General features: G+C 35.0%; 1 protein-coding gene across 3 annotated transcripts in view; it reads right to left on the reverse strand.

Moving 5' to 3' along the window:
- Window positions 1-18,055, reverse strand: part of ROCK1 (Rho associated coiled-coil containing protein kinase 1) — an 83,888-nt gene that overhangs the window by 12,488 nt on the left and 53,345 nt on the right. For 2 of the 3 annotated variants that reach the window (XR_010369334.1, XM_064434760.1), the window contains exons 16-27: window positions 17,779-18,025; window positions 16,078-16,184; window positions 14,848-14,998; window positions 13,834-13,994; window positions 12,773-12,957; window positions 11,988-12,057; window positions 10,459-10,553; window positions 9,018-9,183; window positions 7,389-7,482; window positions 6,952-7,040; window positions 6,440-6,628; window positions 6,067-6,232 (exon numbers count right to left, since the gene is read on the reverse strand). Coding sequence is in view for 1 of the 3 variants with exons in the window: in XM_064434760.1 (XP_064290830.1) it covers window positions 6,067-6,232; window positions 6,440-6,628; window positions 6,952-7,040; window positions 7,389-7,482; window positions 9,018-9,183; window positions 10,459-10,553; window positions 11,988-12,057; window positions 12,773-12,957; window positions 13,834-13,994; window positions 14,848-14,998; window positions 16,078-16,184; window positions 17,779-18,025 (1,720 nt within the window). In the remaining 2 variants the exon portion in view is untranslated. Of the gene's footprint in view, window positions 1-196; window positions 246-6,066; window positions 6,233-6,439; window positions 6,629-6,951; window positions 7,041-7,388; window positions 7,483-9,017; window positions 9,184-10,458; window positions 10,554-11,987; window positions 12,058-12,772; window positions 12,958-13,833; window positions 13,995-14,847; window positions 14,999-16,077; window positions 16,185-17,778; window positions 18,026-18,055 lie in introns of all 3 variants that reach the window. The other variant, XR_010369333.1, reaches the window with a different exon arrangement.

Raw genomic sequence — 18,055 nt, forward strand, 5'->3', positions numbered from 1 at the left:
CTTTGAAAATATATTACAGCTTAAATTAAGAGATTTTCAATGTAAACATAATTTAACATTCAGAGGGGCTGTATGAAAATACTCAGCAGGAAGATGCAGGAAGTAAAATAAATCAGATCCACATTTTCCACAGGAAACAAAAAAAGGAGAGAGAGCACAAGAGCAAGCAAAGCTACATGGGTGTCCCATTACTCACAGAAGATAAGCATAGGAGATAATTAAATAAGGAATGCAGGAAGAATCAACTAGATATAAAGAATAAGAGACAAGTATTTTACTCAAATTTTCAATGAAAAATTATCCAAAGAGAAATGTAATATCTTGTTTTCCCACCATTAAACTACTGAAATAATTTAGCATGATACAAAAAAAGGGACAGAAAAGCCACAGGAAAATTTGCATTCTGCCCAATGTTGATTTAGAAAGTCCTTCCAGCTAACTGAGAGTGGCTTCTAAAATTTAAAATTATGAAGCCAGCTAACAGTTGCACTGAAAACTTCAAAAACATTAAGTTAAAATTTTCTGAAACATTCTCCACAACTATTTATGTCCTGAGGAGCTACTGGTTTCTTTTGTCTTTCAGGAATTACTCCATGTGAGGTGTATCCCAGCAAGTTCTGAAATGCATTCAAATGCATACAAGTTATTGTCCATGTGCTTTGCTATATAGAATTACAATGGGACTGACAGCCTAGCAATCATTATAAGGCATGTAAAAGCCCTTCCCACATTAGCCTTACAGCAGACAATATTTAGAAATGGACTACACTTAGAAATATGGAATCATTTCCCATCATTTCTCCACACAGAATAGCTTCAAAATACTGGAGAGCCACTGAAGTACTGGTATCAACTGGAAGAAAAGCATGTTAGCAGAACTCATTCCTGTAAGAGAACTTCCCAGAAAAATGAAGGAAATTTGTACCTTCCTGCCTTCTCACATCTGCATAAGAACTGTGGAAACTGGGGGTGCAGGGGTCCCCACACTCCCCAACTCTAACCCCTCTGCTATCCCAGACTATCCCCAGTTATAGGCACTCAGTAGCTTTGGAAAAGAAAACCTACCTCCTCCACATCTACAGGCCTCACAGATATATTTACCTTGTTTTGAATACTTTGATCAATTTTTACATTAAAAGAAGATAATAGAAACATCCAAAAACTCAGGTTTTCATTGCAAAACAAAATGATTAATTGCTAATAAAAAACAAAGTATGGGAAACAGTCGTTCAAAAGGAATATAGGAAGGATGACTTGTTAAAAAAAAAAGAAAAAAGCTTTGTTGAAATTGTGGCATATAAAAATCTGGAAAGATCCAATGATGAAGAATTTTAAAAGATGCTTGTAGGGACAGTAGAAGTTTTTCTAGGTTCCCTTCTATTTCAGCATGTTCTGAAAACAATTTCAAAAGAAGTAGGAAGTAAATGAGGTATTTCAAGTGAATCCGTTGACATTATTTTCTGTCTACCACAAATCTATTTTAGGGAGCAAATTCTATTCGAATGAGAGATGATTTCTGAGCTGTGAATAACATCTTGCAGTTGAAAGTAACAGTTTCTGACCATACTCCTTTTCAACAAAGCTAAAATTCGTCTGGAACCAAATGTACTCTTGAAAGGGTAGATGAGCTCTTTCATTCCAACCTCGCCACAAAGGTTGCTCTCAAGTAATATTTATAGTGCATTTTCATTTCTCTTAACAGACTCAGCATAACTGCAAATGCTCATCTGGCCATTTCACAAATATTTGATCCAGGAAGACTAATATTTATGAGTGTTCTGATTAAGTAATTAAGAAAATATGGGCTATCTAGACTAAAAAAAAGAATCTTCCATTCCTGTCTTTAAAAATAGGCTCAAAACTATTGCCTGACAACTTTGCTGTATTTTGGAAAGAATACCAGAACTGATACCTCATATTTGCAATCCAGTAAGTCTAAGATAGGCCTCAAAAATATCTGATGGCTAGCTGGACCTGAATAGGATATGAAGAAAGAATTCCATCAAGATCTTGTAGTTATCTCTGAATATATTTAAATGTAGATTTGCATTCCAAACATCTTCATGGCTAGTATCCAGGATTCATGGGGATTCAGTACAATAACAGCGTGACTTCAATTAAATCACACAAGACAACCATGACTGTAGTGCTTTACAAGACTTTCTGTTGTTCTGGAGATAAGTAATGTGGGTGCTTTCATGAACAGCAGAGCATCTCTTTCCAATGTTCAAGAATTCCTACTCCTAAGAGTCTCCCACAGCAACCAAAAACCTGGAGATACCATCTTGCTAATTCTTTCCATTCTTCCGGTTTGGATTTTTCCTTCTGCAGACTGTCCTACTATAATTTCATGTGGATTTCACCAAGGATTTCTGACTGGATCTTGCTTTGGGGTTTATTCAGGCTGCTTCGGTAAGTCCTGAGTCCAATAAAACTGCAGGGCTAAATGCACCACGCATTTATAATTCTATCCTATCTTTGTGCAAAACATGACAACATATGCTGTAAAATATTATGTGCTGCAGTTAAACCTGTAGGGCAACTGAATTGCTTAAATGATCTTGCCAATCAGATAAGAAGAAGCAATTCACAACAGGTTAAGTGCCCTGTAACAATTAGGAGAAAAAATCTTCATGCTCCTGATTATGTTCCATCTTGGCAAAAAAGAATTCCGTTTACAATCATGAAAGTATAAAGACTCCCTACATCCAGCCAGGAGGAAGAGGCATTCCAAAGGCATAATTTAAAAGCAAATACCTCAGTTGTTTCAGCAAGGACTCTGTTAACACTGGGGACACCAACTGAGATATGAGCTGCTATTTGAATCAATAACCAGGTGTCAGAGCTACAAAACACGCCCAGAATCAAATACAAGGAGAAACCTTCATCCACATAATGATCTTTCCCATGTAAACGAGCAAGAGCCTGAGAATAACCTGGATTGTGTAAAGGGGCCAATCCCCACCTTGGCAGAGGTATAAGTTGTCATAGCAGCTACCAGAATTTGAGAGAATATTTTAGCCAATGGCAGACAGAAAACACCTCCAAGTGAAATGCATCTGTAAAGTGTGTGATTCCTCTGTGTCTATTTCTAAATAGAGAATTTTTTTCCTTCGAATGTTATGAGTATAAATTTTTTTCTCAATTAAACCAAAGACTGCCCATTGGCAGAATCATGACCATGGAATCATTCTTTTATATATGAAATCATATGCTTATATTATTTTGTATCTTTATTTTTTCCCCTGGTGATGTTTTTATTTTAACAGGAAAATGAATTAATAATACTATAATTACTTATTATAAAATTCAACCATTTATTTGCTTAAAGTTTTTTTAAGTAGTATCTTTGCCTTTAGAACTGGTGCACCAGCTAGAGAATCCTATTGACTACTCATCACATCCAGCTCTTAAACAAGATGCTATTCAAGGTTCTCTGAAGGAATGGCCATGCTTGGGTTGTGGAAGTGATGGGAACTTGGCGCACAGTTGAAGAGAATCAACATCATGCAATAAAACTGTAGCAAATGAGCTGCTGTAATATGCCACCTTCTGTTTTGTACACTAATTACTTGGTTCACAGAAAAAAAACTGTGTGCTGGACAATTTCCTCTTTCTGTGGCATGGGCTATTTCTACTCTGAAGTCTGGCTGGGTTCTTTGTCATCTTTATAATGCTACTGCACTCCTCTTTTGCCCTCTGCTTAGCTCTTTGACAAGTGTGTGAAGTTTGACTACACTAATGTCACTTAATCTCCTTTAATTACCAAATTGCTTCTTATTCAGATCCTGATCAACCCAGAAACTCAGTCAAAAAAAAAAAAGGCAGCATGTAGGGACATGATCTAAATCTAGAGAAGTCCTAATAATATGTATTAGAGGTCCTACCTGTCTCAAACCAGCAGGACAACTGCAGTAAAAATCAGAGGCATGTGTAGAAAAAAGGGCAAAAAAGAGAAGAGAAATGAAAAGCTAGCAAAAAGAAATCGTTGAGGGCTAACAAGTAGACACCTCACCCAAGAACTTCCAGTAACTGTCATGTTCTAATTAACAATGGGTATTACCAGCTGACTTAAAAAGATCTCGTACAGACTGAAATTTCTGCCCCAAAATGGAAGCAACAGATTACGCAGCCAAAAGCCTGATTACACACATCTCCAGAGGTAAAACTGAAAATAACCTTCCTTACTGAGGCAGACAAAGAAAGAGGTTTTTCCTACAGTCCATCCAAGATCTGGGACACAATGGGGTTGTACTGACACACTACTGCCCTTAAGAAAAAAATAGGGAAGGTATCTATGGCTGGATGGAAGCATTCATGTTTTCCATGTAACACACAACAGCCATCAAATAAAAATGGCTGAGAAGGGAAGTGAGGGAGTTCATAACTACTCTTTTGAGTAGAATAAATCTGGTCTGTTTGTTGTAGGAAAAAACCCTAAAGCTCTCAACTGAAAAGAGTTCAGAAATTTTCTACTAAAATTATGAATGACAGTCTTCTTCAATTACAAGACACTTAAAAACAATAAGGCTTGATTCCAATTTGTAATTTGAGGGGATAAAAAATCCACTTGAATGAGCAAAACCCCTCTGATTTTTTTAACCATATTAATTGGAATACACTAAAAATGAGTATCTAAAAGCAAAACTCCTGAGAAGTTCTGATACTTCAGAAATACCAGAAGGAATTCCTAGCAGGTGACAGCTAAGACAAAAAATGTTCCTTAATCAAGTTAATAATTCTAAGAATTTACAATGGGAGTTTGCCTTGAAGATGTTGTCAAAAGACAAAACCTTTACAAGATGGCAATTTACAGATCAAACTCCAGAATGCAAAAGGCTTCTTGAACAAAATGGAAGTAGTGAAGAAAAAGACTATACCATTATCTGAACAAATATCTATTCTAAAATGAAATTCATTACAGTATTAACTAAAAATAAAGATCTAAAAATACACTAGGGGAAGATAGGAAACAGACATAGAAAGGAGAAACTACATCAAAACATGTACTAAGACAGATAACCTACCTGAAATTTCAATCACTCTAAGACTCCTGGATAAACTCTAGAATGTGGCAATTTGAGCAGCATGAAGTGCATTAACAAGAAAAGACACATCTAAAATTATTCTATTTACTTTTATCTGACTACCCATCCACTGAAGTCATAAAATACCCAAAATAGCATTCTGGTTTCCATGTCTAAAAATATTTTTCTACAATGAAATTCAGACTTATCAAAAATAGAATAAAAATTTCCCAATGAATTCCAAAAGTTACTTAACCATATCGAAAAAAGATATATCGAGCTATGATGTACAGAAATTGTCAAGCACACCTGATTACATTAATTTTTTTCCTGTATTGAGAGGTACAGAAGTGGATCATGTGGAAATATTAACTGACTACACTTTTCAAACACTGGGAAAGGGGAGAGGTAAATAACTAACCAGTCTAAGAGTGGGTCTCAAAGTACAGTGCCTGGCACTGATACATGGAAATGGCTGGCTACGCTGTTTTAGATGTCTTATTTTAATCTGCTACATCAGAGTACCATATAACCATAAATTTATTATGGAAATTCCTCCAATTATTTTTCACATCAGCAATTATTGCCAGTTGTCACAGAGATGCTACATGACTGAATAAGAAGAGATAAGATCATGACAATTTTGCATTCAAGATATAAAGCACTATCATGATGTTGTAGATGTGCTGGCCCTGTCTTCTACTCACCAAATACTGCACATTGTAATCACTGTATTTGAAAAACAAGAGATGTAAAGAGACTCCTTCCTCAAAAGTGCATGTAAACAATGCTAATACCAAGCCATATAGTGGGAAGTGTGATGTAAGAAAAAAATTAAAGTTTTAAATATAAGCAACTAAGGTATGAAATTAAAAAAAAAAAAACCAAAGGAAGGAAGTGGAGACGTGATACAGAATCAGACAGCCAGAAGACTTTATGAAGCAATAACAAGGAGTTGTTTGAAACAATACCTTCCAGAACTATGTGTATGCAACACAACCAAGTAGTTTGAGCAGATTCAAATCTGCTTTTCTCATACCTGAAAGATTTCCATCCGTTTCATCTGTCGGAAGACTGGCAACACTGGTAGAATCCATTCCTTGCTGGAGGTCCATGATTTTCCTTCGTAGTTGCTCTATGTCACTCTCTTTACTATCCAGCTGCATCTGGAGCTCATTCCTGTATGTAGATTCTTCTGCTAGTTGCTGTATTTATATACATACACATAGTTACTGTGTTACCAAAAACATGGCAGCCAAGTATTTTGAAAACAAAACTCATATATAGACATATACACACAAACACACACACATATATATGCATATATGTCTGTCTGTATGTATATGTGTGTGTATATATATATATATATATTATATATTCCACAGTATGATAAAAAAATTAAATTATTTTACCGCTTGCATTTCATTAAGCTCCTTTTGGTATTTCACAACCATCTGATTGAATTTCTCTTTTTCTTGATTAAGTTCTAATTGGAGCTTTCGATTTTCCTTCTCCTTCTTCCTCAAATCTTGCATGTTAGCTTTCTTTCTGTCTATTTTAAAGTCTTTCCGATTCATTATCTCAGCCAGTTTGTTGACAGCCTGTTAAGAAAAAGGAGAACCAGTAAGAAAAATGATACATGCAGCATGTTTCATTAAGAACTTCTCAGTTCCTCTATTTACAGGATCTCATAAAAAATCCCTTCACCAACAAAAATGGCCCTTACTCACAACTGAAGTAATACTGAAAAGTATACAGCATCAAAACTTATTCTTTCAAATGTAAATTTAACAACACATATTGTACATCATGGTTAATATAAACTTGATTTCAAAAGAACTAAGAGTTCACAAAAGCAAGAAACCTGAAATACTTCTGTTAATGCAAAGTAGTAATTGCTATTAAATTGCATAAAAAGTTGTACCTGTGTCTTCAGAGTTCTTTCAGTGTTTATGCTCTTCTCGTAATGCATTCTAATATTACTGATTTCCTCCTCTTTTTTCATTTTGTAATCTATTAAAATAATATTCAACTTTAAGTTATTTTAGTACAAGGTAATTATTTTTATATTTAATTACTTTCTAAGTGCATAGTTTTTTTCATTCTCCTGTTGCTTCCCTTTTTGAGCAAAATACAGTTTGCAAAGACAAAGATTACCAGTTTAACACTACTGCAATGACAGAAAATGACCAGAAGGATATCTCAGAAAGGCACAAAGATGAAATACTAAAGCCAACACCAAGCCCAAAATAATATGGAAGATAAACAGCAATATCTTCTTTCACTTCCCATTTCTTCACATATGCTTCAAATTCAGGCATGCTTCAGAACAGATCAACTAAAACTCCAAACATGACATACCTTCCTCTTGTTTCTTAAATTTTTCACTGATCTCTGTGTTTTCCTTTGTTATTAAATCAACATCTTTGGTTAAAGTGTTATTAGTTTCTTCCAGCTACATGAAAAGAAACACATTTTAGAATAAAGAACTTGACATAAATTCTAAAAATATCTTTAATACTATTATTTTAAATACCCTTAATTCTGTAACAACCATTTAATTAGAACACCTTCTGCCTATGTATACTTCTTAAAAAATGCTACTATACGTCTGTGCTGTTTTGATTTACCAGAAGGCTCAAAATACACCTGTCCCAGAAAAAAAAAATATCAGTGCAGAAGTGACAACACTGTGGTATGGAATCAAAAATCAACTTAAGCAAAGTTAGGTTGTCAGCTATGGAATGTGACAATTTTAGATTAAATTGTTCTACTTTGGAAAAACTAATATGTAGGGGCCTGATACCTTGAATCCAGACAGAAAAGTAGCTGACAGATGCTAGAACTCCAGCATTAAATCTAGAGTAGATACAAGGCATTTACTGCTAAGTAACTGTCATAAATCATGAAAATCAGGATAAAAACAAAACTAAATTTGGGCTAAGACAAAGCAGACACAGGTAAATATGTACAGAGCTGGCAAAACAAAGAAAAAAGCTGGAAAGGAAAACCACGATAACTTTGAATATATGAGCATGTTCACTGCCACAGCAGTGAAGGATCACTTAACAAATATATATTAAAAACTATGAAAAACCAGACATAATTGTATTCCTAAATAACAGTTTTGTTTGAAGCCTATACAAATGACTGCCTGTCAAGCTGACAAAATTATCAGAAACTTGAAACCAAAAATATATTGGCAAGAAGGTATTCTTTTGATGCTACAGACATAGTCTTCTAAATGCTGCTTAAGAAACAGTAGCATTCTGGAAATTTCAAGCTTAAAAAAGCAAATTCATGAAACAAACACTATTTGCACAATCTTTTCACAGAGATGGAATATCCATGGTAGCATTAACAGAAAGCTTTGAGCAACTGAGCCAAGCTCAGTTACACCTGGAACTTTCCACCCCCAGGAAAGAAAACATGCACATGTGCATTTTTAAGAAAATATGCACAACTGATGCTAAATGGGAAAAAGCAACAATAAAATAACTATGCTACATATGGCTTGCCGTTTGAGACTTCTCAGTTAAAGACATTTATCAAGCTCATACTAACATCCAAAAGCTATGCTATAAAATGTCTTCAAAATTTACATTTTGGGGATTGGGTTGTGAAACTTGAGACTCTCAAGTGGGTTTTTTTTTAAGACTAAGTTACTGTGCAATAAGAGTCTCTAATAAACAGCTCCACAAATTTACAAGACTTAAATACACTTGGCAATGACAAGAAGTAAATACAAAAGGGTTAATAACTGAATTATAGACATTCACTTGATTTTCATCCTGGCTTCACCTCAGATGAACGAATTTGGCTTTTTAGGGAGGCCACATGATGAAATTTAAAGGTTCCAAGTGAGCCCAAAATTTAAGATACTTAATTAGTTACCACTTACGATCACAACAAGACTTCATTAATTAAAACCATGAATTTTGGTTTCCAGCTGGAAGAGATTTATACAGTCATTGATAAGAGTTAATTTACCCTCCTTATGATGATGTCCTTATCAGTCAATTCCTGTCTGTGCCTTGATGCAGCTTTTTTGCTTTCCTGATTCAGTTCATAATACTGTTCTTCAGCAAGTGCTCGTGCCAACCGTTCCGACTCAGCTTTGGTTTCAGCTAAATCCAACTGGGTAGCAAGTGTTTCTCTGTAAAATCGACATTAAGACTTCATTTTCCTAAGCAAAACATTCCAAATTTTCAGGAAAACTATCAAACCCAAATTATACCACTCAGCTAATGGTCATTATCTTAGTTTCTTAAGAAAAGTAAGAGTTACAAAACTGCATTCTGTACACTTCTATCTTTTGATGGTCCACACAAGCTGCAGCAGCAAGCTTACTGTGATTTCCATTAACATTTCAATGATCCATGAAACACCAAGATGTATTCTCCTGCTTTTGAGGAACAGAAAATAAAAATAAACTATATGTACAGAGTGATCCATCAAAAGATACTTAACCCACATTTGCCCATTATCACAATTCCCAGTTATATCCAGGTGAGAAACATTTAGGATGAACGTAAGATTGCAGAGAACAGTGAGGGAATAGAATACAAAGCATCTATAAAAAGAAGAAAAGAAATAAATAACCCCAAGAAGAATAAGGGAAGTCTTGCCTAACTTCTTCTCCCTCCACATTTCTTTATGTTGGTTACCACTCGTGAACAACTTTGCAGAGGCACAAGTATTTTCCTCCTACACCATATTTATTAGCACAACATCTTTTCTCCCTTTCTCAGGATATCAAAATGCTGTACAAAATGAACACTGTCCATAACCTCTGCCCTTCAGACTGTTCTCCAGTGTTGATGCTTAAGCAGAACAAGAGACACAGACTTTAGAAGAAACTGTACTTCATGCATAAGGCTACAGTCTCCTTCTTCAGAACATGAAATAAATTAAGAAATTGGAAAAACAAGCTTAAAAATGTTTTCTTATTTGATAGCTTAGAAAACAGTGCATCACAATTAACGGATGTTAACAATAACTAGTTTAGCTGTAATCAGAAGTATACTAAATTTCAAAGACTTTGTTACCTTTTTCTCAAATTATTTTAATGACTATAGAAATATATTAAGTAATTATCAGGATAATATAATCAAATTTTAAAAGCTGGTGAGACAATAACCACAAATTGGAATGTTTTTCAAAATTTTTGAATCTTACTAAATTTTCAGAGAAGTTATTCTTCTTCTTACAGACATGATAATGTCCAAAGCAAATATGAATAACCATGTTTGGCTTTGTGAGTCAGTATAGGTAACATCCTATGTATTTGCCACTTACAAGGTGTTATGGAACACTTTTGAGGCCTTTTTCTAAGGAATTAAAACATCTTAGATCTGATTCAAAGTATACATGAGTGAGACAGTATTACAAGGAAAAACTTAGGTGTATGTGAGAAACATAATGGGCATACTTTTCTTTTTGCAACTCCTGCATTTTACTTTGCGTTTCTTTATTCCTTTCATCAATTTCCTCTTTCAGTTCCTTAACCTGAGTTTTGTAAAGTGTCTGTAAAAGAAAGCATAAAAAAATAATTATTCAAATTCCATACTGAAATTCCTCCTTGTTTTCAGACTACTTAGTTTGAATTTGTCAAACTCCAACACATGCCAATACTGTCATTAGTGAAATTTCCTCCTTCCTTCCTCTCCCAGATGTTTCTTTACAGTTTCTGTTGGGTAGGGAACTGATATGACCCAATTAGTTTTCAATTTTCTAGTGTGCTTTCCTACATAGGTGCACAAATACAGGTGCTGCAAAAGAGACAGAAGGCACTGCGACACAGCAGAACAGTTCTCCCGGACACACCAGGACAAAACTGCATCTTGGACCATCACTTGTCTCAAAATGTTCACCCATCAAGCCAAACAACATTCTGTACTTTCACCTGTTACATTCTCTTCTCTTAGAATCTTAAGGTCTTGTACCATGTACCTCTTCTCTTAGAATCTTAAGGTCTTTCTGTACAAACTTAGTAAGTGATTCAGATGAAGTCTGATTTATGTAAATTACTGCTGTGAATTACTCCTGGGTTTTATTACTGTATTGTTATAATTACCACCACCTGTAATTCTGAAAGATAAAATTTTATCTTCTGCAGTAAACTACTTTTGCTAAATATTCAGACTGAATCATGAATGTCTTATTTAAACTACAAATTAGTGAAAAAAGAAGAAACTGAGAAACACAATGCTCTGCATCTTCTTATTAGCAGTATATAATGGAGAAATGCAGAAAAAGCCCCTGTAACAGATAATGAAATTATAATCATATGCAGTTTAGTAAACAAAAATTTTTATTGTCTCTCTCAGGACAAAACAAATTTAAAAGTATTTTCAAAAGTGAAATTAGTCTGTTCATATTCATAGATGCATTTGAAGTTCACGTTACAGAGAATTTTATCCAATTGTTTCTTCTCACAGGACAAAACATATCAAACTACATCAATGAAATACACATTTCAGCTATCTGGAGTAGCCAGTAAGGTTCTCCAGAGATTTAGATGAAGAGAAGGTAGCTTTTTAGAAACAGGAATACATGCAGAATACTACTGAGTCTCTGGTTCTTAAATGTATGTATGGTAGATCAATAGCATGAGCTATTTTCCAGTAAATTTGGAGATTTTGAACTCTTTACAAAGTTTGCAATTGTATCAGAAAAATATCTCCTTTCCAACCTCAGGATAGGAACAACTCTGATGAATAATTCAGGTAAGAGTTACTCAATGTAATGTCAGTTTTGACAAACAACAAAACAACATTTTAGATACAACATCTAATGTTCTCTAATATTTTGTTCCTTGTTTGTATTTCAAGCAAGATTTTTTGAATTGCTGATTGATGCAAGGCTGTTACTTACATTAAAACAATTTTAGTCTCAACTATTCACTGTTAAATGATTTCATGTCAAAATTCCTTACACACAATTCCTTACAAGTCTTACCGAAAAATACTGCTCGGCTTCAAGCTGATCCTGAAGCTCACGCATCTGACCTTCATTTCCTCTGTACTGTCTTTGAAGGAATTTTAAAAAAGGAAAACATTTTAAAAGTCAGCTACTAACAAAAGACAAAGACAACTTCTAACCAGAACAGTACTCTACAATGATCTTCCATTTATATACATATTACCCCACAAAGAGGTAATATGTATGTAACCAGTTTGCTGTATCCTAGAACTCTGATTTAATACAGTTCTTATGCTAAAGCAATGACCCTTTCAGTATACAATTTAGAAGCCAGGAAGTACTCTAAATGGAGAAACATTAAGCCAGCTGAAAGAATATATGATAGAAGTCTAATTAATGAAAAATGTCTTCATTTTAAGATAAAGAAATATTAAGACAAAGAATCAGGCAATGAAAGGGAACTATTGACTCCCATGTACTAAAAGTCCCATATGATTTAGTAAGTAGTATCAGAGTCAATCCATAAAAAAGCAATTCAAATAAAAGAGGAATATATACATATACATACACATGCATATGTGAATGGTGAGCCAAGAACTGTTCTGAATTGTAGCTCATAACAAAAATATTCCAACACTGAAGGCTACATAGAAATCATAACATGCAGCTACATAGGAATCATAACATGCAGCTAAAAATACTCTTTCAGTTTAGGAAAAAATGCCTATGCTCCAGAGAACTTTATTCACTAGCAGGAACGGGCAAAATAGCACATGTATAATTAAGCAATTTTTTCCATTTTACTTCAGGTTTTTACTTACTTTGCAAGTTGAGCCAACTCAAATTCCAGTAACCTCTTTGCTTCCAACAAGGTATTGATTTCCTGTTTCAGCTGCTTCTCAGAACCCTTCAAGTTATCAGCTTCAAAAGCTTGTGCCTTTAATTCATTCTGTGCCATTATTCGTTTATTCGTCTCTTGTTCTAGCTTAAGTGTCAGATTCCTTACCTAAATGAGAAATATTTCAATTTAGGACCCTTTGTTAAATAACCAACTGCATGTGGCTGAAGAGGTTTCACATATGGATTATTTTATATTAAACACCACTAACTAGATGCTACACCATGTACCATATGTCAAAGTATTCCTGAATCTCCAAACACTTCAGTGCAATAATCTCACCCAAAACTGCTGCCCTTAGAACCTATGGCTATGATGTTGCAGGATTATAAAGCCTTCCCATTTTTAGTTTATTTCAAAGTCCCTGATTTAATTTCTCTGAAAGACAACAACTGAAGGAACCTATATTGTCTGCAAACCTCTCTATGGATTTCAGATCTTAAAAATCTCTCACCCTTAAACAAAAATACAGCTTACCAAGTACATAAAAACTAATTTACTCGAGTTGTGACCCCTAAGAAAGGTGTTATAAACCTCATTCCTGTCCTCTTTACTGTCCTGTAAAGAAAATGTAAGTATGAAGCTATTATTCTAAGTACCTAGTTTTCACACTCTATATTCTAATTGCATTTCCTTGAACAAAAGGAAAGAATGCAAAGTAGACAATACAAACTCAGACCTGTAAATCATCCACATCAATCAGATTGCACAGTGAAATTCACAAGCAAATTTTTTCTTTAGAAAAGGAGGAAACACCAAAAAAATGTGCTATATTGAACTGAAGTCCAAATATGCAAGACATGCTAGAGTTATGAAACAAGCAGAAATCACCTAAACCTACTTAGGCCAACAACTATCCTCAATTCTACTGAGAGTTGTATTATATAAGGAGCTCAGTATAAGTGAATTTAATTTTCTATTTCTCAGTTCAACTCTAATTTCTTATTTATATAGAAAATTATCAGAGATAAACCTTTTACTTACTTCGTCTTCCAGTCTCTCCTTTTGCTGAAGAAGATGTTCCAGTTTCTGCTGAGATTGCTTCAGGTCAAAGTCCAACATGGAACACTGTTTTTCAGCTTGAACTATTCGATTTTCTGCCTTTTCTCTTGCTGCCCGTTCTTCCCTTATCTTTTTTTCCATTTCTAAAAAAGATTAAGGAAAGAAAAACAACAAAAATTATTACATAGCATCTGCAAGCATGCTTTTGTAAAAACAGTCATAAATATCCTAATATTTTTCAGATCTTTTTGTTCAGCTATCTAAGCTTTTCTGCTGTTTGCTGAAAGAAAAAAGATCCTGGCATTATTACAAGGAGCACTAAAAAATAAAAATAATTCCAATCTGCATTCAAAACACTGGAATATTATCATAACAACTGAAAGATAAATAGGGAAAGAAAAAAAGCAGATTCTTAAAGTAGTCATTTTGACAGAAGGCAAAGTTTCATTTCCATGAATGGATAGTAGCAAAAAAAGAAAATGCTACCATTATTGTTAACTCTAAAAGCCACATTTAGGTACTGATGACCTTCACAGAGAAAACCTAACACATTCAATTACAAACTCAAGATACATCTTTGATTCATGGATATACATCTATAAAAGAAACTTCTCACTTCACTTCAGAATAGCCTAATACAACGCTGGTATTTTTAATGCAGTTACACAGGAATGAATGCTCTAAGACATCTCTCTTGATAATGCATTCTTTCAATTCTGTTTAGCATTAGACAGAATTTCAAGATTCAATACCGTTTTAGAAGCCAAGGAAGGCTTTGAAGTAAGGTATGCAAAACATTAAGAAACATTACAATTTTTGTGAAATAGCACGTTAGGGGAAATAATTCAAAATGTGTAGTTTTCATGTCTTAAGATTTTAATACACATTTTCTTTATACAAGGGATCAAACACTGGTGCAAGCGTACTATAAGGCAATGTGTATTCAAATATCATGTTTCATTATGTATTTACCTGAAACTTGCAGGAAACACTTACCACACATCGCAACTGATCTTGCCTCCTCTATCGACTGGTGTTTGTCAGTTAACCGCGCTTTTGTCACTTTGTGCTCATTGACTTCCTGCTCTAACCGGTCTTGTAAGGATTTCAGCTTGTAGTTCAAATCTATCTCTAAATTATTCTTTTCCTGAAGATAAGGAAAAAGTGATCAGTTTTATGTAATACCTGAGGAATCATATTTTTATTCCCTTTTAGTGTTAAATTTCTGTTATCATATCAACGTTGTTTTCCACACTCAGCAAAGAACAGTAACAGACCTAAACTGTACTTAGTGCTCTGGAAAAAGTTTCATTAACTTTTTTTCAGTAGTCTACAAATTTGTAAGAAAACTGAAACTTCCCCTTCTGTATAATCAGTAGTCACCTAAATTGGAAACACACAACTAATAAACGGACATCCTAGAGCACAGAGGAATCTGAATTATTGTTACCTGGATGGATTTGGGTTATTTCATCACTAGGATTGCCAGGCATTAACAGTAATTTACCAAACAAGCATTGGAGATGTGCTTTGAGTGACAAGCACTGGTCTTTGAATGGCTGCCTCACATAACAACAACTTAGAATTTCTTGTCCCCTTCCCTCACAGGCTGTCATATGGTCTGGTTTTTTTGCACAGACCACACAGCACATCTTTACCTAACCTCACTAGACAGAGTTAACTCTGCAGTCTGTCTGAAGAAAGGGTGCAGGATTTCCTTTTACTGTTAATTTGTTTTTCCATCATATGGAAGGGAACAGAGATGTCAGAGGAACATTCAGAAAGAAGGAGGGAAAGGAAGGACAGAAAAAAATTCCCCACCAAAGTTGATAAAAAAGCCTGCCTGGCACTGATCCAGTCAAATCCAGTAAGGAAAAAAAAAATCAGATTTTTAGAAAGTTCATAGATTTTCAGAGGCAAGTCTTTGCAGTCATAGTTAAGTAGGGAGAAAAAAATTCCTTGCTACTGGCAGTAGGACAGGATCCTTGAATCACTGATAATGTATGACAAACACAATTTTCATGCACAATGCTACAAGTAAGAACTACCTGAGGACTTGGGAGCCATCCTGATGAGACTGTAAATTAACAGTACTTAGTTCATAATATAAACACAAGACTGATTTAGAGCAGTAACACTGGACTTGGAAATACCAATAATAATAATATTTGAAAATATAGTCAAAAGTTGACAAAAAGCATCAGCCTCAACATCATTTCACCATACCTTTTCTGAATGATTAAGCATATCCTGTGCTTGTTTTCTTTCTGCTTCCACTCTTTCAAGATTGTTTTTAATGTTTTTTACTTCTTCTTGTAAAGCTGTAATCCGAACTGCCACAAAAAATTAAATATACTCAATATTAGTTACTTCACTTAGATCAACTGTCTTTGCAACTTTTATTGGGCCCATAAAATATTTCAAATACTTCAAATTTTTCAGACATGCAAAGGCTGTACATTGTAGAGCAAACTGACCTTTTCAGACACTCTTTATGCATGTCACAGTAACAATTCATAATTACTAATGTTGCAAAAATAGTTCCTGCCTTCCATCACTTCCATTATCTAATACTCAGAATTTATTTCATTAACCCAAGTTCTGCTGTGCTACAGAACAAGCACCTATAAGTGATGCTAATTTCATTACTGGGTAGATAAGGCACATTACACAGAACGTCAGTCTCAAATGGATTTTTGGGTACTAACACAACATGTAGTCACCTAAGTGTGACTCAGACAATGGGAAAGTCAGGCACTGAAACAGGTTCCCCATGGAAGGTGTGGAATCACCACCCCTGAAAGTGTTCAAAAGATGTGTAAATATGGCACTTAGGGATGTGGTTTAGTGGTGGATTTGGCAGCTCTGGGTTAATAGCTGGCCTCAGTGATCTTAGAGGTCTTTTCCAACCACAACCATCCTATGATTTTAAGTGCTATGAAATGGAAAAGGAGCAATTCCTCAAAGCCCACAGCATCTACCCTTGTGAGGCATAAGGGTTTATATGAAATACTAAGTAGAATAATGTGGTTTGGAAGGGACCTCTGAAAATCATCTAGTCCAATCTCCCTGTCACATGCAGGGACATCTCTCATTAGACCCTGCTGCTCAAAGCCCCTTCCAACTTAACCTGAAACACTTTCAGGGACAAGGCAACAACAGTTTCTCTGGGCAACTTGTCCCAGGGTCTCACCACCCTTATTATTAACAAATTCTTCCCATATATAATGTAGATCTACTCTTCTTCAGTTTAAAACCATTGCCCCTTGTCCTGTCACTACAGACCCTGGTGAAAAGTCTCCATCTTATATGCTCCCTCATGAAAAGCCTGTGCCTCATGGAAAGTCAACACTGCAGACAGATGGTTCAAAATGGCAAGTTAAGAGTCAGGGTCCAATAGCACCAGGCACAGCCATGAACTGTGCATCTGAATAGTTTCTAGTATGGAAGAATCCATACAAATAGTAGAACGTTTAAAGCATCTTGCAAAAAGGGATTCTGCATCTGCATCCCTTTTTGTGCTCTTAACCTTGCTTGTAAAAGTAAGGTAGAATCATCATAAAAGAAAACAAATGCAATTCAACAAAAAAAATAGCCTTCTCCACAAATGAAAGAAGAGCAAGTCCAGGATATACCAACTTGGCTACTGCACAAGGCAGTAAAGACAGTGTTCCATCTTCTCCAGCACTGTATCAGCTCTTCATATATTTGCACCACTGGACTCAGACTCACGATCAGTGTTTGACAATCTTTGATTTTGATATTCTCTCCCAAGAGCTGCTCAACATGATCAGGAAGCCAGATCCAATCTTCAGAAATTGTTCAGTCACACTTTGTTTTCAGGTTGGCTTTCCTCCCATTACCAAACTCCACTTAAGTAGGGTTATCACAACTTTTTTTGGTAGAGTGTAAATTCAGAATAATTACCCTGTAGTTCTCCAATCATTTCAGATCCATGACTTCTGTCCCTTCGTTCTGACTCCAAAGCTGCTTGTAGTTGGTAATAATCTTTCTCCACCTGCAGTTTTGTGCTTTCCAGAACTCTGCACCTTTCTTGCAGTTCTCTATTCAGTGATTCTACCTGACTTAATGACTTGCTCATTTCTGTGTTACCCTTTCTCAGTCTTGCAGCTGTGTCAGATTCTGTCCTCAGCAAATCATTTGCTTCTTCTAGCTGTAAAAATAAACCAGACAAAGATTCTCA

The sequence above is a fragment of the Passer domesticus genome, chromosome 1 (assembly GCF_036417665.1).
Source record: "Passer domesticus isolate bPasDom1 chromosome 1, bPasDom1.hap1, whole genome shotgun sequence".
In the NCBI taxonomy this organism is placed as follows: Eukaryota; Metazoa; Chordata; class Aves; order Passeriformes; family Passeridae; genus Passer; species Passer domesticus.